The 27,719-nt window shown below is 45.5% G+C and overlaps 1 protein-coding gene across 1 annotated transcript in view; it reads right to left on the bottom strand.

The window, feature by feature from the left end:
• Positions 1 to 241: 241 nt before the first annotated feature.
• The window catches only part of ptprna (protein tyrosine phosphatase receptor type Na), a 136,187-nt gene continuing 108,709 nt past the window's right edge, over positions 242 to 27,719 (bottom strand). Inside the window, exons 20-23 of the mRNA XM_065019643.1 lie at positions 7,957 to 8,010; positions 7,512 to 7,576; positions 7,280 to 7,353; positions 242 to 1,299 (exon numbers count right to left, since the gene is read on the bottom strand). Of these exons, the coding sequence (XP_064875715.1) occupies positions 1,228 to 1,299; positions 7,280 to 7,353; positions 7,512 to 7,576; positions 7,957 to 8,010 (265 nt within the window). The 3' untranslated portion in view covers positions 242 to 1,227. The remainder of the gene's footprint in view (positions 1,300 to 7,279; positions 7,354 to 7,511; positions 7,577 to 7,956; positions 8,011 to 27,719) is intronic.

The raw sequence follows: 27,719 nt of genomic DNA, 5'->3' as shown, positions 1-27,719 counted from the left end.
GTTATTGACTTGTTAATTGTTTATTCCATGTGTAACTCTGTGTTGTCTGTTCACACTGCTATGCTTTATCTTGGCCAGGTCGCAGTTGCAAATGAGAACTTGTTCTCAACTAGCCTACCTGGTTAAATAAAGGTGAAATAAAAAAATAAAAAAATAAAATTATGGGATGTAGGCATTGGTTCCTAACGGTTACTAGTCAGTACTGTGGGATGTAAATAAAAATAACAGTCAGACCACTCTATGCTGTTGCACCACATCACAATAGAGATTTAATTACATACATCGAGTTAAAAATATTTTTTTTATAGTTTTCTATGTTTGCTACATTAATACACATTTAAGAAATAAACCAGGTGAATTATTTACAATAAATCACAGAGGTTTTACAGTAACACCGAAGACACTAATTGATATGATTCAGATGTGAGTGATTAGGTAGTCAGTGTACAGGAATAGATCCATTACAAAATGGATAGAAATAAATCATTAGGTTTAGAGTTAAAGGTGGAGGTATAAACCAGCCCCTTAGAGAAACTGGTGTAACCTATAATACACTAGTATGTCACTCACTTCACCCTCGCCATAGTCAGGCTTTGTTGTCATCTTGCTTAGACAAGTGTATGAGCCTTGGACCTTATATGCTGTTATGCCAAAAGGATGACTCCCTACTAGAGTACAATGACTGGTTTTACATCTCCATGACAACAGATCAGGAGGGAGCATGGTAAAATAACATCTCCATGACAACAGATCAGGAGGGAACATGATAATACAACATCTCCAGGACAACAGATCAGGAGGGAGCATGATAATACAATATCTCCATGACAATAGATCAGGAGAGAACATGGTAATACAACATCTCCATGACAACAGATCAGGAGGGAGCATGGTAAAACAACATCTCCATGACAACAGATGGTAATTGTAGTATCACTAGTGAGTAAGGAGTAGAGGTACAGTATCAAGTCACAGTCATACTGTCCATTTGAAGTATTCTTGTCTGATCGGAATAATCTCGAGGATTCTTTGAAACCACATTTCATTTAGATATGAAAGCATAATAACCTTGATTCCAGATCTGTTAATGCTGTATTGGTGTGACAGTGACTAAAGGAGTTGGCAAGGCAACACAAACCAGGCTTCAGTAATAGTAATGCACTCTGGGAAATGTAGTTCCTCCCTGGTTTGTGGCACCGGCGGTAGAGGTGGTAGATGTCGTAGGGTTCACTGTGGCAGAGCTTTCAGGATGGCATTGACCTCTTCTGCCACGGCGGTCAGGGCAAACTCAAACTGGTCCTGAGTGGGAGACAGAAAGGGAGGGAGACTGTCAGAGACACACACAGAGAAAATCAACCAATCCTCTGTCGTGAACACAATGGAAAGGTCAAAAGCTTTATTATCTGTGTGAGGACGACGTAGAAAAAGGAGATGTTGCAGTTCGAGGCCATGTGGCAGAGAGGGATGCTGGAGATTTACTTTACTGACTTTATTGTCCTCATGGGGAGATGTTGCAGTTCGAGGCCATGTGGCAGAGAGGGATGCTGGAGATTTACTTTACTGACTTTATTGTCCTCATGGGGAGATGTTGCAGTTCGAGGCCATGTGGCAGAGAGGGATGCTGGAGATTTACTTTACTGACTTTATTGTCCTCATGGGGAGATGTTGCAGTTCGAGGCCATGTGGCAGAGAGTGATGCTGGAGAGTTACTTTACTGACTTTATTGTCTTCATGGGGAGATGTTGCAGTTCGAGGCCATGTGGCAGAGAGGGATGCTGGAGAGTTACTTTACTGACTTTATTGTCCTCATGGGGAGATGTTGCAGTTCGAGGCCATGTGGCAGAGAGTGATGCTGGAGATTTACTTTACTGACTTTATTGTCCTCATGGGGAGATGTTGCAGTTCGAGGCCATGTGGCAGAGAGTGATGCTGGAGATTTACTTTACTGACTTTATTGTCCTCATGGAGAGATGTTGCAGTTCGAGGCCATGTGGCAGAGAGGGATGCTGGAGAGTTACTTTACTGACTTTATTGTCCTCATGGGGAGATGTTGCAGTTCGAGGCCATGTGGCAGAGAGGGATGCTGGAGAGTTACTTTACTGACTTTATTGTCCTCATGGGGAGATGTTGCAGTTCGAGGCCATGTGCAGAGAGTGATGCTGGAGATTTACTTTACTGACTTTATTGTCCTCATGGGGAAATGTTGCAGTTCGAGGCAATGTGCAGAGAGGGATGCTGGAGAGTTACTTTACTGACTTTATTGTCCTCATGGGGAAATGTTGCAGTTCGAGGCCATGTGGCAGAGAGGGATGCTGGAGAGTTACTTTACTGACTTTATTGTCCTCATGGGGAAATGTTGCAGTTCGAGGCCATGTGCAGAGAGGGATGCTGGAGATTTACTTTACTGACTTTATTGTCCTCATGGGGAGATGTTGCAGTTCGAGGCCATGTGGCAGAGAGTGATGCTGGAGATTTACTTTACTGACTTTATTGTCCTCATGGGGAGATGTTGCAGTTCGAGGCCATGTGGCAGAGAGTGATGCTGGAGATTTACTTTACTGACTTTATTGTCCTCATGGGGAGATGTTGTTCCAGTGTACACGTTTAATGTGCCGTTTAAATACAAAACAAATTGACAATACAACTTTCATAACAGTTACATAAAAAGAGAAAAGAGACGAGCCTGCTGGGTGGATAGGAACATTAGCCTGCTGGCCTTACTGGGTGGATAGGAACATTAGCCTGCTGTCCTTACTGGGTGGATAGGAACATTAGCCTGCTGGGTGGATAGGAACATTAGCCTGCTGTCCTTACTGGGTGGATAGGAACATTAGCCTGCTGGGTGGATAGGAACATTAGCCTGCTGGGTGGATAGGAACATTAGCCTGCTGGGTGGATAGGAACATTAGCCTGCTGGGTGGATAGGAACATTAGCCTGCTGGGTGGATAGGAACATTAGCCTGCTGGGTGGATAGGAACATTAGCCTGCTGGGTGGATAGGAACATTAGCCTGCTGGCCTTACTGTGTGGATAGGAACATTAGCCTGCTGGGTGGATAGGAACATTAGCCTGCTGGCCTTACTGGGTGGATAGGAACATTAGCCTGCTGGCCTTACTGGGTGGATAGGAACATTAGCCTGCTGGACTTACTGGGTGGATAGGAACATTAGCCTGCTGGCCTTACTGGGTGGATAGGAACATTAGCCTGCTGGCCTTACTGGGTGGATAGGAACATTAGCCTGCTGGCCTTACTGGGTGGATAGGAACATTAGCCTGCTGGCCTTACTGGGTGGATAGGAACATTAGCCTGTTGGCCTTACTGGGTGGATAGGAACATTAGCCTGTTGGCCTTACTGGGTGGATAGGAACATTAGCCTGCTGGTCTTACTGGGTGGATAGGAACATTAGCCTGCTGGCCTTACTGGGTGGATAGGAACATTAGCCTGCTGGGTGGATAGGAACATTAGCCTGCTGGCCTTACTGGGTGGGTAGGAACATTAGCCTGCTGGGTGGATAGGAACATTAGCCTGCTGGCCTTACTGGGTGGATAGGAACATTAGCCTGTTGGTCTTACTGGGTGGATAGGAACATTAGCCTGCTGGCCTTACTGGGTGGATAGGAACATTAGCCTGCTGGCCTTACTGGGTGGATAGGAACATTAGCCTGCTGGCCTTACTGGGTGGATAGGAACATTAGCCTGCTGGCCTTACTGGGTGGATAGGAACATTAGCCGGCTGGCCTTACTGGGTGGATAGGAACATTAGCCTGCTGGCCTTACTGGGTGGATAGGAACACGAGCCTGCTGGCCTTACTGTGTGGATAGGAACATTAGCCTGCTGGGTGGATAGGAACATTAGCCTGCTGGGTGGATAGGAACATTAGCCTGCTGGCCTTACTGGGTGGATAGGAACATTAGCCTGCTGGCCTTACTGGGTGGATAGGAACATTAGCCTGCTGGCCTTACTGGGTGGATAGGAACATTAGCCTGCTGGCCTTACTGTGTGGATAGGAACATTAGCCTGCTGGCCTTACTGTGTGGATAGGAACATTAGCCTGCTGGCCTTACTGTGTGGATAGGAACATTAGCCTGCTGGCCTTACTGTGTGGATAGGAACATTAGCCTGCTGGCCTTACTGTGTGGATAGGAACATTAGCCTGCTGGCCTTACTGGGTGGATAGGAACATTAGCCTGCTGGCCTTACTAGGTGGATAGGAACATTAGCCTGCTGGCCTTACTGGGTGGATAGGAACATTAGCCTGCTGTCCTTACTGGGTGGATAGGAACATTAGCCTGCTGGGTGGATAGGAACATTAGCCTGCTGGCCTTACTGGGTGGATAGGAACATTAGCCTGCTGTCCTTACTGGGTGGATAGGAACATTAGCCTGCTGGGTGGATAGGAACATTAGCCTGCTGGCCTTACTGGGTGGATAAGAACATTAGCCTGCTGTCCTTACTGGGTGGATAGGAACATTAGCCTGCTGGGTGGATAGGAACATTAGCCTGCTGGCCTTACTGGGTGGATAGGAACATTAGCCTGCTGGCCTTACTGGGTGGATAGGAACATTAGCCTGCTGGCCTTACTGTGTGGATAGGAACATTAGCCTGCTGGCCTTACTGAGTGGATAGGAACATTAGCCTGCTGGCCTTACTGGGTGGATAGGAACATTAGCCTGCTGGCCTTACTGGGTGGATAGGAACATTAGCCTGCTGGCCTTACTGGGTGGATAGGAACATTAGCCTGCTGGCCTTACTGGGTGGATAGGAACATTAGCCTGCTGGCCTTACTGGGTGGATAGGAACATTAGCCTGCTGGCCTTACTGGGTGGATAGGAACATTAGCCTGCTGGCCTTACTGTGTGGATAGGAACATTAGCCTGCTGGCCTTACTGGGTGGATAGGAACATTAGCCTGCTGGCCTTACTGGGTGGATAGGAACATTAGCCTGCTGGCCTTACTGTGTGGATAGGAACATTAGCCTGCTGGCCTTACTGGGTGGATAGGAACATTAGCCTGCTGGCCTTACTGGGTGGATAGGAACATTAGCCTGCTGGCCTTACTGGGTGGATAGGAACATTATCCTGCTGGCCTTACTGTGTGGATAGGAACATTAGCCTGCTGGCCTTACTGTGTGGATAGGAACATTAGCCTGCCTGCCTTACTGTGTGGATAGGAACATTAGCCTGCTGGCCTTACTGTGTGGATAGGAACACGAGCCTGCTGGCCTTACTGGGTGGATAGGAACATTAGCCTGCTGGCCTTACTGAGTGGATAGGAACATTAGCCTGCTGGCCTTACTGGGTGGATAGGAACATTAGCCTGCTGGCCTTACTGGGTGGATAGGAACATTAGCCTGCTGGCCTTACTGGGTGGATAGGAACATTAGCCTGCTGGCCTTACTGGGTGGATAGGAACATGAGCCTGTTGGTCTTACTGGGTGGATAGGAACATGAGCCTGTTGGCCTTACTGGGTGGATAGGAACATGAGCCTGCTGATCTTACTGGGTGGATAGGAACATTAGCCTGCTGGCCTTACTGGGTGGATAGGAACATTAGTGAACATGTGATAGCTTCAAATCGAGTTGGAAAAAGTGGGTGTGGTGTCAGTTTGTATCAGTTTGGTGTCAGAATGATATCTAATTGACTGATGGACGGTGACTTGCTGGCTGACTTTTGTCCATTTGCAATATGTTTAAACAGTGTTAGACCATCACTAAATTGACATTCTGAAATCAACACCAACGAGTGATGAAGAGGAACCAGAATCACTGCCCGGCCATCCCGAGTTCATCGGGCCAGTCAATTTCTCATTCCTGCAGTATTTTTGAGCATGTCAAATTCGTGATGGTAAATGCCCATTGAAACATATTGCAAATGGACCGCCGTGCGCCTGGTGATTGGAACGTGTTACCAGGAGAACATTTTTTAAATAGTTTTTAATGCCTTTAGGGGGTTGCAGGGGGTCCACGGTTGGGTAAGGAGCACCCCCCCCACCCGTGCCCATCCAATGACCCCTGGTCATTTTGGACGTTTTTCTAAAAATAAAAAACAACAACAACACGGTCCCACTTCTCTCATGTCACCATCGAGAGATGGAGAGGAACCACTATCACTGCCCGGCCATCCCGAGTTCATCGGGCCAGTCAATTTTGCATTTCTGCAGAATTTTTAAGCATGTCAAATTCGTGATGGTAAATGCCCATTGAAACATATTGCAAATGGACAGGACATCAAGGAGATGGGGTTGTGAGCAAGTGGGTCTGGGCAAGGGAGATGTTGTGGATGTTTGTGTGATGATGTGGATGTTTGTGTGATGATGTGGATGTTTGTGTGATGATGTGGATGTTTGTGTGATGTTGTGTATGTTTGTGTGATGTTGTGGATGTTTGTGTGATGATGTGGATGTTTGTGTGATGTTGTGGATGTTTGTTTGATGCTGTATATGTTTGTGTGATGCTGTATATGTTTGTATGATGTATATGTTTGTGTGTTGTGGATGTTTGTGTGATGCTGTGGATGTTTGTGTGATGTTTTGTATTCTTTAAATAACATTCGATTTGATTTGTTGACTCCAATGCTTCCAACAGTTGTGTCAAGTTGGCTGGATGTTTGCTGGATGTTGGCTGGATGTCGTTTGTGTGGTGATGCACATGGGAAACTTTTGAGCGTGAAAAACCCAGCGGCGTTGCAGTTCTTGACACAAACCGGTACACCTGGCACCTACCACCATACCCCATTCAAACCGGTACACCTGGCACCTACCACCATACCCCATTCAAACCGGTACACCTAGCACCTACCACCATACCCCATTCAAACCGGTACACCTGGCACCTACCACCATACCCCGTTCAAACCGGTACACCTGGCACCTACCACCATACCCCATTCAAACCGGTACACCTAGCACCTACCACCATACCCCATTCAAACCGGTACACCTGGCACCTACCACCATACCCCATTCAAACCGGTACACCTGGCACCTACCACCATACCCCGTTCAAACCGGTACACCTGGCACCTGGCACCTACCACCATACCCAGTTCAAAAGCACTTAAATCTTTTGTCTTGCCCATTCACTCGCTGAGTTGTCTCCTCCCCTTCATCTACACTGATTGAAGTGGATTTAACAAGTGACATCAATAACGGACCATAGTCTCTGATGTCTCTCTGGAATGCTGCCCTTGCTCAGATTTCATCCACCTTGTTTGTCAAGAGACAACAAGCAGGTGTTCATAAGGTGTTGTACGAACTGTGCAGTTTGAGAAGGCCATACCTTGGTGTGAACTAAGCTCGGTCTCTGGTCTCGAATGTGTTCCAATGTCGCAGCAATATCGATCTCTTTCGCGCCTGGAAGAACACATCATATGAATTATGACGTGAAAAATCGTATTCACCAACATGGAGACAATGATTCACAATGCTGTATAAAGTGTCTATCTAGTGATAGAAAACTACACGGGCAAACTATCAAAGACGTCTGACAAGATCAAAGATGTCTGACTCACCCTTAGCCATGCGATTGATGACCATGTCAATAAGGATGTAGGTTCCCGTTCTGCCAGTGCCGTCACTGTACGAGAGAGAACACATCGTCGGATCACACAGCACGTCATAAAGAACGCAGACATAGAAGCTATAGAACGGCCTTCCCCATTCAAGTCAACGACGGCATAATGGGTGAACTGAGTTAGAGGTTCCAAGTATTTTCTATAATGATATTCCTATGATAGAGACACACAGCAGAGGAGTTTGATTTGACAGACTGAATATAAAGCACAGCTAGTCTCTTCTAGCCCGGTCCGACATCTGGATGGGCTGTACAGCCAACTCCTATGGTCCACTGTCAATGAAAATGGCAATTGAAGTTTAGTAAGACAGTACAAACCGATCTGGGACCAGGCTAAGTCTTTACCTCTGTATAGAGAAACTAGGTTAGAGCTGTAGGTTTACCTGCAGTGGACGATGATGGGGCAGGATCTACCTCTGTAGCACCTATTCACCTTCCTGTTGGAGGGAGGGTGGGTGGGAGAGAGGGAGGGGGTAGGAGAGAGGGAGGGAGGGGGTGGGAGAGAGGGAGGGTGGGTAGGAGAGAGGGAGGAGGGAGGTAGGGAGGGGGGAGAGGGAGGGAGGGGGTAGAGAGGGAGTGGGAGGGAGAGAGGGAGGGTGGGAGGGTGGGAGAGAGGGAGGGGGTGGGTGGGAGAGAGGGAGGGGTGGGTGGGAGAGAGGGAGGGAGGGAGGGAGGGGGGAGAGAGAGAGGAGGGAGGGGGTGGGTGGGAGAGAGGGAGGGGGTGGGAGAGAGAGAGGGAGGGGTGGGAGAGAGGGAGGGAGGGAGGGGGTGGGTGAGAAGGAGGGAGTGGAGGAAGGAAAGAGAACAATATCACTAAATGTAATGTTAACGGACAAGTCTAGATTGGATGCTGCATACAAGTACTGCTTCTGCTTTACTGGTCTTAAAATACACACAGAAAACAAGGTTCCCATCTCTGCCTGTCTGGAGGCCTGGATATGAATTACAGTTAGTTACAACATATTAGTCTTTGAGGTTGAGGTTAGAGAAACTCAACCCATCAGTGGAAAGGACAGAAAGTCAAGGCTGGGTAGAGGGTTGAAGGAAGGAAGGAGGGAAGGAAGGACGAAAGGAAAGAAAGGGAAGAAAGGAAGGAAGGAAGGGGGCGACGGATGGACTGTCCGGCCAGCGTCGACTCCTGCTGCAGTCACACCTGCCAATGATCATTTTTGTGACTATGCAACTGGACCCAGACTACTAGCTGCAAATCACAAAAATGCCACTGGGAGATGTGGAGAATCCCAAGGGCCAATAGCTGACCGCCATCACTGAGAGAAAGAGAGGGATAACCAATAAGGAGGTAGAGAGAGGGGGGGCTGAGAGAAAGAGGGATAACCAATAAGGAGGTAGAGAGAGAGGGGGGGCTGAGAGAAAGAGGATAACCAATAAGGAGGTAGAGAAAGAGGGGGCTGAGAGAAAGAGGGATAACCAATAAGGAGGTAGAGAAAGAGAGAGATATAACCAATAAGGAGGTAGAGAAAGAGAGAGATATAACCAATAAGGAGGTAGAGAAAGAGAGAGATATAACCAATAAGGAGGTACAGAGAGAGGGGGGGCTGAGAGAAAGAGGGATAACCAATAAGGAGGTAGAGAGAGAGGGGGGCTGAGAGAAAGAGGGATAACCAATAAGGAGGTAGAGAGAGAGGGGGGCTGAGAGAAAGAGGGATAACCAATAAGGAGGTAGAGAAAGAGAGAGATATAACCAATAAGGAGGTACAGAGAGAGGGGGGGGGCTGAGAGAAAGAGGGATAACCAATAAGGAGGTAGAGAGAGAGGGGGGAGGGGCTGAGAGAAAGAGGGATAACCAATAAGGAGGTAGAGAGAGAGGGGGGGGGCTGAGAGAAAGAGGAATAACCAATAAGGAGGTAGAGAAACAGAGGGATAACCAATAAGGAGGTAGAGAACGAGAGAGGTAGTGAGGAAGGTAGGTAGAGATTTACTAGGAAAGAGAAATGGATTAAGTAAAGGAAGCCATCAGGGAAGGACAAAGAAGTGGAAAAACAACAAATGAAGGCAAATATACACAGTTGCTTCATTAATCTTACAAGGTTCAAGAATCACTTCATATTACATAGGACAGTATTTGGACTGGCCACACAGTCATTACACAGGACAGTATTTGGCCACACAGTCATTACACAGGACAGTATTTGGACTGGCCACACAGTCATTACATAGGACAATATTTGGACTGGCCACACAGTCATTACACAGGACAGTATTTGGACTGGCCACACAGTCATTACACAGGACAGTATTTGGACTGGCCACACAGTCATTACACAGGACAGTATTTGGACTGGCCACACAGTCATTACACAGGACAGTATTTGGACACACAGTCATTACACAGGACAGTATTTGGACACACAGTCATTACACAGGACAGTATTTGGACACACAGTCATTACACAGGACATTATTTGGACTGGCCACACAGTCATTACACAGGACATTATTTGGACTGGCCACACAGTCATTACACAGGACAGTATTTGGACTGGCCACACAGTCATTACACAGGACATTATTTGGACTGGCCACACAGTCATTACACAGGACAGTATTTGGACTGGCCACACAGTCATTACACAGGACAGTATTTGGACTGGACACACAGTCATTACCTAGGACAATATTTGGCCACACAGTCATTACACAGGACAGTATTTGGACTGGACACACAGTCATTAAATAGGACAGTCTTTGGACACAGTCATTACACAGGACAGTATTTGGCCACACAGTCATTTACAGCCAGCTACTGTACGCACACAGGAAAACTGGCAGGGCAGGATCATGGTCACGTTGCAGTTCAACGTTTCAAAAGGCACTCGCACATCTGAGCTATCTTAGTTTGCAGGTGCCTGGTAACAGTTGAATAAGATGAGAGAAAATAAGAAACCTGTACACTGCTCTGACTAGTATCACTGCTCTGACTAGTATCACTGCTCTGACTAGTATCACTACTCTGACTAGCATCACTACTCTGACTAGCATCACTACTCTGACTAGTATCACTGACTAGTATCACTGCTCTGACTAGTATCACTGCTCGGGCTAGTATCACTGCTCGGGCTAGTATCACTACTCTGACTAGTATCACTGCTCTGACTAGTATCACTACTCTGACTAGTATCACTGCTCTGACTAGTATCACTGTTCTGACTAGTATCACTGCTCTGACTAGTATCACTGCTCTGACTAGTATCACTGTTCTGACTAGTATCACTGCTCTGACTAGTCTCACTGCTCTGACTAGTATCACTGCTCTGACTAGTATCACTGCTCTGACTAGTATCACTGCTCTGACTAGTATCACTGCTCTGACTAGCATCACTGTTCTGACTAGTATCACTGCTCGGGCTAGTATCACTGCTCTGACTAGTATCACTACTCTGACTAGTATCACTGCTCTGACTAGTATCACTACTCTGACTAGTATCACTGCTCTGACTAGTATCACTGCTCTGACTAGTATCACTACTTTGACTAGTCTCACTGCTCTGACTAGTATCACTGCTCTGACTAGTATCACTGCTCTGACTAGTATCACTGTTCTGACTAGTATCACTGCTCTGACTAGTATCACTGCTCTGACTAGTATCACTGTTCTGACTAGTATCACTGCTCTGACTAGTCTCACTGCTCTGACTAGTATCACTGCTCTGACTAGTATCACTGCTCTGACTAGTATCACTGCTCTGACTAGTATCACTGCTCCGACTAGTATCACTGCTCTGACTAGTATCACTGCTCCGACTAGTCTTTGGACACACAGTCATTACACAGGACAGTATTTGGACTGGCCACACAGCCATTACACAGGACAGTATTTGGACTGGCCACACAGTCATTACACAGGACAGTATTTGGACTGGCCACACAGTCATTACACAGGACAGTATTTGGACTGGCCACACAGTCATTACACAGGACAGTATTTGGACACACAGTCATTACACAGGACAGTATTTGGACACACAGTCATTACACAGGACAGTATTTGGACTGGCCACACAGTCATTACACAGGACAGTATTTGGACTGGCCACACATTAATTACACAGGACAGTATTTGGATTGGACACACAGTCATTACACAGGACAGTATTTGGACACACAGTCATTACACAGGAGAGTATTTGGACTGGCCACACATTAATTACACAGGACAGTATTTGGACTGGACACACAGTCATTACACAGGACAGTATTTGGACACACAGTCATTACACAGGACAGTATTTGGAATGGACACACAGTCATTACACAGGACAGTATTTGGACACACAGTCATTACACAGGACAGTATTTGGACACACAGTCATTACACAGGACATTATTTGGACTGGCCACACAGTCATTACACAGGACATTATTTGGACTGGCCAAACAGTCATTACACAGGACATTATTTGGACTGGCCACACAGTCATTACACAGGACAGTATTTGGACTGGCCACACAGTCATTACACAGGACAGTATTTGGCCACACAGTCATTACACAGGACAGTATTTGGACTGGACACAGTCATTAAATAGGACATTATTTGGACACACAGTCATTACACAGGACAGTATTTGGCCACACAGTCATTACACAGGACAGTATTTGGCCACACAGTCATTACACAGGACAGTCTTTGGACACACAGTCATTACACAGGACAGTATTTGGCCACACAGTCATTACACAGGACAGTATTTGGCCACACAGTCATTACACAGGACAGTATTTGGCCACACAGTCATTACACGGGACAGTATTTGGACACACAGTCATTACACAGGACAGTATTTGGCCACACAGTCATTACACAGGACAGTATTTGGACACACAGTCATTACACAGGACAGTATTTGGCCACACAGTCATTACATAGGACAGTATTTGGCCACACAGTCATTACACAGGACAGTATTTGGCCACACAGTCATTTACAGCCAGCTACTGTACGCACACAGGAAAACTGGCAGGGCAGGATCATGGTCACGTTGCAGTTCAACGTTTCAAAAGGCACTCACACATCTGAGCTATCTTAGTTTGCAGGTGCCTGGTAACAGTTGAATAAGATGAGAGAAAATAAGAAACCTGTACACTTCTCTGACTAGTCTCACTGCTCTGGCTAGTCTCACTGCTCTGACTAGTATCACTGCTCTGACTAGTATAACTGCTCTGACTAGTCTCACTGCTCTGGCTAGTCTCACTGCTCTGACTAGTATCACTGCTCTGACTAGTCTCACTGCTCTGACTAGTATAACTGCTCTGACTAGTATCACTGCTCTGACTAGTATCACTGTTCTGACTGGTATCACTGCTCTGACTAGTATAACTGCTCTGACTAGTATCACTGCTCTGACTAGTATCACTGCTCTGGCTAGTGTCACTGCTCTGACTAGTGTCACTGCTCTGACTAGTATCACTACTCTGACTAGTATCACTGCTCTGACTAGTATCACTACTCTGACTAGTATCACTGCTCTGACTAGTATCACTGTTCTGACTAGTATCACTGCTCTGACTAGTATCACTGCTCTGACTAGTATCACTGTTCTGACTAGTATCACTGCTCTGACTAGTCTCACTGCTCTGACTAGTATCACTGCTCTGACTAGTATCACTGCTCTGACTAGTATCACTGCTCTGACTAGTATCACTGCTCTGACTAGCATCACTGTTCTGACTAGTATCACTGCTCGGGCTAGTATCACTGCTCTGACTAGTATCACTACTCTGACTAGTATCACTGCTCTGACTAGTATCACTACTCTGACTAGTATCACTGCTCTGACTAGTATCACTGCTCTGACTAGTATCACTACTTTGACTAGTCTCACTGCTCTGACTAGTATCACTGCTCTGACTAGTATCACTGCTCTGACTAGTATCACTGTTCTGACTAGTATCACTGCTCTGACTAGTATCACTGCTCTGACTAGTATCACTGTTCTGACTAGTATCACTGCTCTGACTAGTCTCACTGCTCTGACTAGTATCACTGCTCTGACTAGTATCACTGCTCTGACTAGTATCACTGCTCCGACTAGTATCACTGCTCTGACTAGTATCACTGCTCCGACTAGTCTTTGGACACACAGTCATTACACAGGACAGTATTTGGACTGGCCACACAGCCATTACACAGGACAGTATTTGGACTGGCCACACAGTCATTACACAGGACAGTATTTGGACTGGCCACACAGTCATTACACAGGACAGTATTTGGACTGGCCACACAGTCATTACACAGGACAGTATTTGGACACACAGTCATTACACAGGACAGTATTTGGACACACAGTCATTACACAGGACAGTATTTGGACTGGCCACACAGTCATTACACAGGACAGTATTTGGACTGGCCACACATTAATTACACAGGACAGTATTTGGATTGGACACACAGTCATTACACAGGACAGTATTTGGACACACAGTCATTACACAGGAGAGTATTTGGACTGGCCACACATTAATTACACAGGACAGTATTTGGACTGGACACACAGTCATTACACAGGACAGTATTTGGACACACAGTCATTACACAGGACAGTATTTGGAATGGACACACAGTCATTACACAGGACAGTATTTGGACACACAGTCATTACACAGGACAGTATTTGGACACACAGTCATTACACAGGACATTATTTGGACTGGCCACACAGTCATTACACAGGACATTATTTGGACTGGCCAAACAGTCATTACACAGGACATTATTTGGACTGGCCACACAGTCATTACACAGGACAGTATTTGGACTGGCCACACAGTCATTACACAGGACAGTATTTGGCCACACAGTCATTACACAGGACAGTATTTGGACTGGACACAGTCATTAAATAGGACATTATTTGGACACACAGTCATTACACAGGACAGTATTTGGCCACACAGTCATTACACAGGACAGTATTTGGCCACACAGTCATTACACAGGACAGTCTTTGGACACACAGTCATTACACAGGACAGTATTTGGCCACACAGTCATTACACAGGACAGTATTTGGCCACACAGTCATTACACAGGACAGTATTTGGCCACACAGTCATTACACGGGACAGTATTTGGACACACAGTCATTACACAGGACAGTATTTGGCCACACAGTCATTACACAGGACAGTATTTGGACACACAGTCATTACACAGGACAGTATTTGGCCACACAGTCATTACATAGGACAGTATTTGGCCACACAGTCATTACACAGGACAGTATTTGGCCACACAGTCATTTACAGCCAGCTACTGTACGCACACAGGAAAACTGGCAGGGCAGGATCATGGTCACGTTGCAGTTCAACGTTTCAAAAGGCACTCACACATCTGAGCTATCTTAGTTTGCAGGTGCCTGGTAACAGTTGAATAAGATGAGAGAAAATAAGAAACCTGTACACTTCTCTGACTAGTCTCACTGCTCTGGCTAGTCTCACTGCTCTGACTAGTATCACTGCTCTGACTAGTATAACTGCTCTGACTAGTCTCACTGCTCTGGCTAGTCTCACTGCTCTGACTAGTATCACTGCTCTGACTAGTCTCACTGCTCTGACTAGTATAACTGCTCTGACTAGTATCACTGCTCTGACTAGTATCACTGTTCTGACTGGTATCACTGCTCTGACTAGTATAACTGCTCTGACTAGTATCACTGCTCTGACTAGTATCACTGCTCTGGCTAGTGTCACTGCTCTGACTAGTGTCACTGCTCTGACTAGTATCACTACTCTGACTAGTATCACTGCTCTGACTAGTATCACTGCTCTGACTAGTATCACTACTCTGACTAGTCTCACTGCTCTGACTAGTCTCACTGCTCTGACTAGTCTCACTGCTCTGACTAGTATCACTGCTCCGACTAGTATCACTGTTCTGACTAGTATCACTGCTCTGACTAGTATCACTGCTCTGACTAGTATCACTGCTCTGACTAGTATCACTGTTCTGACTAGTATCACTGCTCTGACTAGTATCACTGCTCTGACTAGTATCACTGTTCTGACTAGTATCACTACTCTGACTAGTATCACTACTCTGACTAGTCTCACTACTCTGACTAGTCTCACTGCTCTGACTAGTCTCACTGCTCTGACTAGTCTCACTGCTCTGACTAGTATCACTGCTCCGACTAGTCTTTGGACACACAGTCATTACACAGGACAGTATTTGGACACACAGTCATTACACAGGACAGTATTTGGACTGGCCACACAGTCATTACACAGGACAGTATTTGGACACACAGTCATTACACAGGACAGTATTTGGCCACACAGTCATTACACAGGACAGTATTTGGCCACACAGTCATTACACAGGACAGTATTTGGCCACACAGTCATTACACAGGACAGTATTTGGCCACACAGTCATTTACAGCCAGCTACTGTACGCACACAGGAAAACTGGCAGGGCAGGATCATGGTCACGTTGCAGTTCAACGTTTCAAAAGGCACTCACACATCTGAGCTATCTTAGTTTGCAGGTGCCTGGTAACAGTTGAATAAGATGAGAGAAAATAAGAAACCTGTACACTTCTCTGACTAGTCTCACTGCTCTGGCTAGTCTCACTGCTCTGACTAGTATAACTGCTCTGACTAGTCTCACTGCTCTGGCTAGTATAACTGTTCTGACTAGTATCACTGCTCTCACTAGTATCTCTGCTCTGACTAGTATCACTGTTCTGACTAGTATCACTGTTCTGACTGGTATCACTGCTCTGGCTAGTGTCACTGTTCTGACTGGTATCACTGCTCTGACTAGTATCACTGTTCTGACTGGTATCACTGCTCTGGCTAGTGTCACTGTTCTGACTGGTATCACTGCTCTGACTAGTATCACCGTTCTGACTGGTATCACTGCTCTGACTAGTACCACTGTTCTGACTAGTATCAGTGCTCTGACTAGTATCACTGCTCTGGCTAGTGTCACTGCTCTGGCTATTGTCACTGCTATTATCACTACTCTGACTAGTATCACTACTCTGCTAGTCTCACTGCTCTGACTAGTGTCACTGCTCTGACTAGTATCACTGCTCTGACTAGTATAACTGTTCTGACTAGTATCACTACTCTGACTAGTGTCACTGCTCTGGCTAGTATCACTACTCTGGCTAGTATCACTACTCTGGCTAGTATCACTGCTCTGGCTAGTATCACTACTCTGACTAGTATCACTGCTCTGGCTAGTATCACTACTCTAACTAGTATCACTGATATTATCACTACTCTGACTAGTTTCACTGCTCTGACTAGCATCACTGCTCTGACTAGTATCATTGTTCTGACTAGTATCACTGTTCTGACTAGTATTACTACTCTGACTAGTATCACTGCTCGACTAGTGTTACTGCTCTGGCTAGTATCACTGTTCTGACTAGTATCACTGCTCTGACTAGTATCACTGTTCTGACTAGTATCACTGCTCTGACTAGTCTCACTGCTCTGACTAGTCTCACTGCTCTGACTAGTATCACTGCTCTGACTAGTATCACTGCTCTGACTAGTATCACTGCTCTGGCTAGTATAACTGATCTGACTAGTTTCTCTGCTCTGACTAGTCTCACTGCTCTGACTAGTCTCACTGCTCTGACTAGTCTCACTGCTCTGACTAGTCTCACTGCTCTGACTACTATCACTGCTCTGGCTAGTATAACTGATCTGACTAGTTTCTCTGCTCTGACTAGTATCACTACTCTGACTAGTGTCACTGCTCTGACTAGTGTCACTGCTCTGACTAGTGTCACTGCTCTGACTGGTATCACTATTCTGACTAGTATCACTACTCTGACTAGTATCACTGCTCTGACTAGTATCACTGCTCTGACTGGTATCACTGCTCTGACTAGTATCACTGCTGTGACTAGTATAACTGTTCTGACTAGTATAACTACTCTGACTAGTATCACTGCTCTGACTAGTCTCACTGCTCTGACTAGTCTCACTGCTCTGACTAGTATCACTGCTCTGACTAGTATCACTGCTATTATCACTACCTGACTAGTATCACTACCTGACTAGTATAACTGTTCCTACTAGTATCACTACTCTGACTAGTGTCACTGCTCTGACTAGTATCACTGCTCTGGCTAGTGTCATTGCTCTGGCTAGTATCACTGCTCTGACTAGTATCACTGCTCTGACTAGTGTCACTGCTCTGACTAGTATCACTGCTCTGACTAGTATCACTGCTCTGACTAGTATCAGTGCTCTGACTAGTATCACTGCTCTGACTAGTCTCACTGCTCTGACTAGTCTCACTGCTCTGACTAGTATCACTGCCCTGGCTAGTATCACTACTCTGACTAGTATCACTGCTCTGACTAGTATCACTGCTCTGACTAGTATCACTACTCTGACTAGTGTCACTGCTCTGACTAGTGTCACTGCTCTGACTAGTATCACTGCTCTGGCTAGTATCACTACTCTGACTAGTATCACTGCTCTGGCTAGTATCACTGCTCTGACTAGTCTCACTGCTCTGACTAGTATCACTGCTCTGACTAGTATCACTGCTATTATCACTACTCTGACTAGTATCACTGCTCTGACTACTATAACTGTTCCTACTAGTATCACTACTCTGACTAGTATCACTGCTCTGACTAGTATAACTGCTCTGACTAGTCTCACTACTCTGACTAGTATCACTGCTCTGACTAGTATCACTGCTCTGACTAGTCTCACTGCTCTGACTAGTATCACTGTTCTGACTAGTCTCACTACTCTGGCTAGTGTCACTGTTCTGACTGGTATCACTGCTCTGACTAGTATCACTGTTCTGACTGGTATCACTGCTCTGGCTAGTGTCACTGTTCTGACTGGTATCACTGCTCTGACTAGTACCACTGTTCTGACTAGTATCAGTGCTCTGACTAGTATCACTGCTCTGGCTAGTGTCACTGCTCTGGCTATTGTCACTGCTATTATCACTACTCTGACTAGTATCACTACTCTGCTAGTCTCACTGCTCTGACTAGTGTCACTGCTCTGACTAGTATCACTGCTCTGACTAGTATAACTGTTCTGACTAGTATCACTACTCTGACTAGTGTCACTGCTCTGGCTAGTATCACTACTCTGGCTAGTATCACTACTCTGTCTAGTATCACTGCTCTGGCTAGTATCACTACTCTAACTAGTATCACTGATATTATCACTACTCTGACTAGTTTCACTGCTCTGACTAGTATCACTGCTCTGCCTAGTATCATTGTTCTGACTAGTATCACTGTTCTGACTAGTATTACTGCTCTGACTAGTATCACTGCTCGACTAGTGTTACTGCTCTGGCTAGTATCACTGTTCTGACTAGTATCACTGCTCTGACTAGTATCACTGCTCTGACTGGTATCACTATTCTGACTAGTATAACTACTCTGACTAGTATCACTGCTCTGACTAGTCTCACTGCTCTGACTAGTCTCACTGCTCTGACTAGTATCACTGCTCTGACTAGTATCACTACTCTGACTAGCATCACTACTCTGACTAGTATCACTGCTCTGACTAGTATCACTGCTCTGACTAGCATCACTGTTCTGACTAGTATCACTGCTCGGGCTAGTATCACTGCTCTGACTAGTATCACTACTCTGACTAGTATCACTGCTCTGACTAGTATCACTACTCTGACTAGTATCACTGCTCTGACTAGTATCACTGCTCTGACTAGTATCACTACTTTGACTAGTCTCACTGCTCTGACTAGTATCACTGCTCTGACTAGTATCACTGCTCTGACTAGTATCACTGTTCTGACTAGTATCACTGCTCTGACTAGTATCACTGCTCTGACTAGTATCACTGTTCTGACTGGTATCACTGCTCTGACTAGTCTCACTGCTCTGACTAGTATCACTGCTCTGACTAGTATCACTGCTCTGACTAGTATCACTGCTCCGACTAGTATCACTGCTCTGACTAGTATCACTGCTCCGACTAGTCTTTGGACACACAGTCATTACACAGGACAGTATTTGGACTGGCCACACAGCCATTACACAGGACAGTATTTGGACTGGCCACACAGTCATTACACATGACAGTATTTGGACTGGCCACACAGTCATTACACAGGACAGTATTTGGACTGGCCACACAGTCATTACACAGGACAGTATTTGGACACACAGTCATTACACAGGACAGTATTTGGACACACAGTCATTACACAGGACAGTATTTGGACTGGCCACACAGTCATTACACAGATCAGTATTTGGACTGGCCACACATTAATTACACAGGACAGTATTTGGACTGGACACACAGTCATTACACAGGACAGTATTTGGACACACAGTCATTACACAGGAGAGTATTTGGACTGGCCACACATTAATTACACAGGACAGTATTTGGACTGGACACACAGTCATTACACAGGACAGTATTTGGACACACAGTCATTACACAGGACAGTATTTGGAATGGACACACAGTCATTACACAGGACAGTATTTGGACACACAGTCATTACACAGGACAGTATTTGGACACACAGTCATTACACAGGACATTATTTGGACTGGCCACACAGTCATTACACAGGACATTATTTGGACTGGCCACACAGTCATTACACAGGACATTATTTGGACTGGCCACACAGTCATTACACAGGACAGTATTTGGACTGGCCACACAGTCATTACACAGGACAGTATTTGGCCACACAGTCATTACACAGGACAGTATTTGGACTGGACACAGTCATTAAATAGGACATTATTTGGACACACAGTCATTACACAGGACAGTATTTGGCCACACAGTCATTACACAGGACAGTATTTGGCCACACAGTCATTACACAGGACAGTCTTTGGACACACAGTCATTACACAGGACAGTATTTGGCCACACAGTCATTACACAGGACAGTATTTGGCCACACAGTCATTACACAGGACAGTATTTGGCCACACAGTCATTACACGGGACAGTATTTGGACACACAGTCATTACACAGGACAGTATTTGGCCACACAGTCATTACACAGGACAGTATTTGGACACACAGTCATTACACAGGACAGTATTTGGCCACACAGTCATTACATAGGACAGTATTTGGCCACACAGTCATTACACAGGACAGTATTTGGCCACACAGTCATTTACAGCCAGATACTGTACGCACACAGGAAAACTGGCAGGGCAGGATCATGGTCACGTTGCAGTTCAACGTTTCAAAAGGCACTCACACATCTGAGCTATCTTAGTTTGCAGGTGCCTGGTAACAGTTGAATAAGATGAGAGAAAATAAGAAACCTGTACACTTCTCTGACTAGTCTCACTGCTCTGGCTAGTCTCACTGCTCTGACTAGTATCACTGCTCTGACTAGTGTCACTGCTCTGACTAGTATCACTGCTCTGACTAGTATCACTGCTCTGACTAGTATCAGTGCTCTGACTAGTATCACTGCTCTGACTAGTCTCACTGCTCTGACTAGTCTCACTGCTCTGACTAGTATCACTGCCCTGGCTAGTATCACTACTCTGACTAGTATCACTGCTCTGACTAGTATCACTGCTCTGACTAGTATCACTACTCTGACTAGTGTCACTGCTCTGACTAGTGTCACTGCTCTGACTAGTATCACTGCTCTGGCTAGTATCACTACTCTGACTAGTATCACTGCTCTGGCTAGTATCACTGCTCTGACTAGTCTCACTGCTCTGACTAGTATCACTGCTCTGACTAGTATCACTGCTATTATCACTACTCTGACTAGTATCACTGCTCTGACTACTATAACTGTTCCTACTAGTATCACTACTCTGACTAGTATCACTGCTCTGACTAGTATCACTGCTCTGACTAGTATCACTGCTCTGACTAGTCTCACTGCTCTGACTAGTATCACTGTTCTGACTAGTCTCACTACTCTGGCTAGTGTCACTGTTCTGACTGGTATCACTGCTCTGACTAGTATCACTGTTCTGACTGGTATCACTGCTCTGGCTAGTGTCACTGTTCTGACTGGTATCACTGCTCTGACTAGTACCACTGTTCTGACTAGTATCAGTGCTCTGACTAGTATCACTGCTCTGGCAAGTGTCACTGCTCTGGCTATTGTCACTGCTATTATCACTACTCTGACTAGTATCACTACTCTGCTAGTCTCACTGCTCTGACTAGTGTCACTGCTCTGACTAGTATCACTGCTCTGACTAGTATAACTGTTCTGACTAGTATCACTACTCTGACTAGTGTCACTGCTCTGGCTAGTATCACTACTCTGGCTAGTATCACTACTCTGTCTAGTATCACTGCTCTGGCTAGTATCACTACTCTAACTAGTATCACTGATATTATCACTACTCTGACTAGTTTCACTGCTCTGACTAGTATCACTGCTCTGCCTAGTATCATTGTTCTGACTAGTATCACTGTTCTGACTAGTATTACTGCTCTGACTAGTATCACTGCTCGACTAGTGTTACTGCTCTGGCTAGTATCACTGTTCTGACTAGTATCACTGCTCTGACTAGTATCACTGCTCTGACTGGTATCACTATTCTGACTAGTATAACTACTCTGACTAGTATCACTGCTCTGACTAGTCTCACTGCTCTGACTAGTCTCACTGCTCTGACTAGTATCACTGCTCCGACTAGTATCACTGCTCTGACTAGTATCACTGCAATTATCACTACTCTGACTAGTATCACTACTCTGACTAGTATAACTGTTCCTACTAGTATCACTACTCTGACTAGTGTCACTGCTCTGACTAGTATCACTGCTCTGGCTAGTGTCATTGCTCTGGCTAGTATCACTGCTCTGACTAGTATCACTGCTCTGACTAGTCTCACTGCTCTGACTAGTGTCACTGCTCTGACTAGTATCACTGCTCTGACTAGTATCACTGCTCTGACTAGTCTCACTGCTCTGACTAGTCTCACTGCTCTGACTAGTATCACTGCCCTGGCTAGTATCACTACTCTGACTAGTATCACTGCTCTGACTAGTATCACTGCTCTGACTAGTATCTCTGCTCTGACTAGTATCACTGTTCTGACTAGTATCACTGCTCTGACTAGTATCACTGCTCTGACTAGTATCACTGCTCTGACTAGTATCACTACTCTGACTAGTCTCACTGCTCTGACTAGTCTCACTGCTCTGACTAGTATCACTGCTCTGACTAGTATCACTACTCTGACTAGCATCACTACTCTGACTAGTATCACTGCTCTGACTAGTATCACTGCTCTGGCTAGTGTCACTGTTCTGACTGGTATCACTGCTCTGACTAGTATCACTGTTCTGACTGGTATCACTGCTCTGGCTAGTGTCACTGTTCTGACTGGTATCACTGCTCTGACTAGTATCACCGTTCTGACTGGTATCACTGCTCTGACTAGTACCACTGTTCTGACTAGTATCAGTGCTCTGACTAGTATCACTGCTCTGGCTAGTGTCACTGCTCTGGCTATTGTCACTGCTATTATCACTACTCTGACTAGTATCACTACTCTGCTAGTCTCACTGCTCTGACTAGTGTCACTGCTCTGACTAGTATCACTGCTCTGACTAGTATAACTGTTCTGACTAGTATCACTACTCTGACTAGTGTCACTGCTCTGGCTAGTATCACTACTCTGGCTAGTATCATTACTCTGGCTAGTATCACTGCTCTGGCTAGTATCACTACTCTGACTAGTATCACTGCTCTGGCTAGTATCACTACTCTAACTAGTATCACTGATATTATCACTACTCTGACTAGTTTCACTGCTCTGACTAGTATCACTGCTCTGACTAGTATCATTGTTCTGACTAGTATCACTGTTCTGACTAGTATTACTGCTCTGACTAGTATCACTGCTCGACTAGTGTTACTGCTCTGGCTAGTATCACTGTTCTGACTAGTATCACTGCTCTGACTAGTATCACTGTTCTGACTAGTATCACTGCTCTGACTAGTCTCACTGCTCTGACTAGTCTCACTGCTCTGACTAGTATCACTGCTCTGACTAGTATCACTGCTCTGACTAGTATCACTGCTCTGGCTAGTATAACTGATCTGACTAGTTTCTCTGCTCTGACTAGTCTCACTGCTCTGACTAGTCTCACTGCTCTGACTAGTCTCACTGCTCTGACTAGTCTCACTGCTCTGACTACTATCACTGCTCTGGCTAGTATAACTGATCTGACTAGTTTCTCTGCTCTGACTAGTATCACTACTCTGACTAGTGTCACTGCTCTGACTAGTGTCACTGCTCTGACTAGTGTCACTGCTCTGACTGGTATCACTATTCTGACTAGTATCACTACTCTGACTAGTATCACTGCTCTGACTAGTATCACTGCTCTGACTGGTATCACTGCTCTGACTAGTATCACTGCTGTGACTAGTATAACTGTTCTGACTAGTATAACTACTCTGACTAGTATCACTGCTCTGACTAGTCTCACTGCTCTGACTAGTATCACTGCTCTGACTAGTATCACTGCTATTATCACTACTCTGACTAGTATCACTACTCTGACTAGTATAACTGTTCCTACTAGTATCACTACTCTGACTAGTGTCACTGCTCTGACTAGTATCACTGCTCTGGCTAGTGTCATTGCTCTGGCTAGTATCACTGCTCTGACTAGTATCACTGCTCTGACTAGTGTCACTGCTCTGACTAGTATCACTGCTCTGACTAGTATCACTGCTCTGACTAGTATCAGTGCTCTGACTAGTATCACTGCTCTGACTAGTCTCACTGCTCTGACTAGTCTCACTGCTCTGACTAGTATCACTGCCCTGGCTAGTATCACTACTCTGACTAGTATCACTGCTCTGACTAGTATCACTGCTCTGACAAGTATCACTACTCTGACTAGTGTCACTGCTCTGACTAGTGTCACTGCTCTGACTAGTATCACTGCTCTGGCTAGTATCACTACTCTGACTAGTATCACTGCTCTGGCTAGTATCACTGCTCTGACTAGTCTCACTGCTCTCACTAGTATCACTGCTCTGACTAGTATCACTGCTATTATCACTACTCTGACTAGTATCACTGCTCTGACTACTATAACTGTTCCTACTAGTATCACTACTCTGACTAGTATCACTGCTCTGACTAGTATCACTGCAATTATCACTACTCTGACTAGTATCACTACTCTGACTAGTATAACTGTTCCTACTAGTATCACTACTCTGACTAGTGTCACTGCTCTGGCTAGTGTCATTGCTCTGGCTAGTATCACTGCTCTGACTAGTATCACTGCTCTGACTAGTCTCACTGCTCTGACTAGTGTCACTGCTCTGACTAGTATCACTGCTCTGACTAGTATCACTGCTCTGACTAGTCTCACTGCTCTGACTAGTCTCACTGCTCTGACTAGTATCACTGCCCTGGCTAGTATCACTGACTAGTATCACTGACTAGTATCACTGCTCTGACTAGTGTCACTGCTCTGGCTAGTGTCATAGCTAGTACACTGCTCTGACTAGTATCACTGCTCTGACTAGTCTCACTGCTCTGACGAGTGTCACTGCTCTGACTAGTATCACTGCTCTGACTAGTATCACTGCTAGTATCACTGCTGACTAGTCTCACTGCTCTGACTAGTCTCACTGCTCTGACTAGTATCACTGCCTGGCTAGTATCACTGCTCTGACTAGTATCACTGCTCTGACTAGTATCACTGCTCTGACTAGTATCTCTGCTCTGACTAGTATCACTGTTCACTGTATCACTGCTCTGACTAGTATCACTCACTAGTATCACTGCTCTGACTAGTATCACTGCTCTGACTAGTATCACTACTCTGACTAGTCTCACTGCTCTGACTAGTCTCACTGCTCTGACTAGTATCACTGCTCTGACTAGTATCACTACTCTGACTAGTATCACTACTCTGACTAGTATCACTGCTCTGACTAGTATCACTGCTCTGACTAGTATCACTGTTCTGACTAGTATCACTGCTCTGACTAGTATCTGTTCTGACTGGTATCACTGTCTGGCTAGTGTCACTGTTCTGACTAGTGTCACTGCTCTGACTAGTATCACCGTTCACTGCTCTGACTAGTACCACTGTTCTGACTAGTATCAGTGCTCTGACTAGTATCACTGCTCTGGCTAGTGTCACTGCTCTGGCTATTGTCACTGCTATTATCACTACTCTGACTAGTATCACTACTCTGCTAGTCTCACTGCTCTGACTAGTGTCACTGCTCTGACTAGTATCACTGCTCTGACTAGTATAACTGTTCTGACTAGTATCACTACTCTGACTAGTGTCACTGCTCTGGCTAGTATCACTACTCTGGCTAGTATCATTACTCTGGCTAGTATCACTGCTCTGGCTAGTATCACTACTCTGACTAGTATCACTGCTCTGGCTAGTATCACTACTCTAACTAGTATCACTGATATTATCACTACTCTGACTAGTTTCACTGCTCTGACTAGTATCACTGCTCTGACTAGTATCATTGTTCTGACTAGTATCACTGTTCTGACTAGTATTACTGCTCTGACTAGTATCACTGCTCGACTAGTGTTACTGCTCTGGCTAGTATCACTGTTCTGACTAGTATCACTGCTCTGACTAGTATCACTGTTCTGACTAGTATCACTGCTCTGACTAGTCTCACTGCTCTGACTAGTCTCACTGCTCTGACTAGTATCACTGCTCTGACTAGTATCACTGCTCTGACTAGTATCACTGCTCTGGCTAGTATAACTGATCTGACTAGTTTCTCTGCTCTGACTAGTCTCACTGCTCTGACTAGTCTCACTGCTCTGACTAGTCTCACTGCTCTGACTAGTCTCACTGCTCTGACTACTATCACTGCTCTGGCTAGTATAACTGATCTGACTAGTTTCTCTGCTCTGACTAGTATCACTACTCTGACTAGTGTCACTGCTCTGACTAGTGTCACTGCTCTGACTAGTGTCACTGCTCTGACTGGTATCACTATTCTGACTAGTATCACTACTCTGACTAGTATCACTGCTCTGACTAGTATCACTGCTCTGACTGGTATCACTGCTCTGACTAGTATCACTGCTGTGACTAGTATAACTGTTCTGACTAGTATAACTACTCTGACTAGTATCACTGCTCTGACTAGTCTCACTGCTCTGACTAGTCTCACTGCTCTGACTAGTATCACTGCTCTGACTAGTATCACTGCTATTATCACTACTCTGACTAGTATCACTACTCTGACTAGTATAACTGTTCCTACTAGTATCACTACTCTGACTAGTGTCACTGCTCTGACTAGTATCACTGCTCTGGCTAGTGTCATTGCTCTGGCTAGTATCACTGCTCTGACTAGTATCACTGCTCTGACTAGTGTCACTGCTCTGACTAGTATCACTGCTCTGACTAGTATCACTGCTCTGACTAGTATCAGTGCTCTGACTAGTATCACTGCTCTGACTAGTCTCACTGCTCTGACTAGTCTCACTGCTCTGACTAGTATCACTGCCCTGGCTAGTATCACTACTCTGACTAGTATCACTGCTCTGACTAGTATCACTGCTCTGACTAGTATCACTACTCTGACTAGTGTCACTGCTCTGACTAGTGTCACTGCTCTGACTAGTATCACTGCTCTGGCTAGTATCACTACTCTGACTAGTATCACTGCTCTGGCTAGTATCACTGCTCTGACTAGTCTCACTGCTCTGACTAGTATCACTGCTCTGACTAGTATCACTGCTCTGACTAGTATCACTGCTCTGGCTAGTATCACTACTCTGACTATTATCACTCCTCTGGCTACTATCACTGCTCTGACTAGTCTCACTGCTCTGACTAGTATCACTGCTCTGACTAGTATCACTGCTATTATCACTACTCTGACTAGTATCACTGCTCTGACTAGTATCATTGTTCTGACTAGTATCCCTGTTCTGACTAGTATCACTGCTCTGACTAGTATCACTACTCAGACTAGTATCACTGCTCTGACTAGTATCACTGCTCTGGCTAGTGTCACTGCTATTATCACTACTCTGACTAGTATCACTGCTCTGACTAGTATCATTGTTCTGACTAGTATCACTGTTCTGACTAGTATTACTGCTCTGACTAGTATTACTGCTCTGACTAGTATCACTGCTCTGACTAGTGTTACTGCTCTGA

Source organism: Oncorhynchus nerka, linkage group LG1 (assembly GCF_034236695.1).
Source record: "Oncorhynchus nerka isolate Pitt River linkage group LG1, Oner_Uvic_2.0, whole genome shotgun sequence".
NCBI lineage: Eukaryota > Metazoa > Chordata > Actinopteri > Salmoniformes > Salmonidae > Oncorhynchus > Oncorhynchus nerka.
This window is presented reverse-complemented; position numbering and strand designations above follow the sequence as displayed.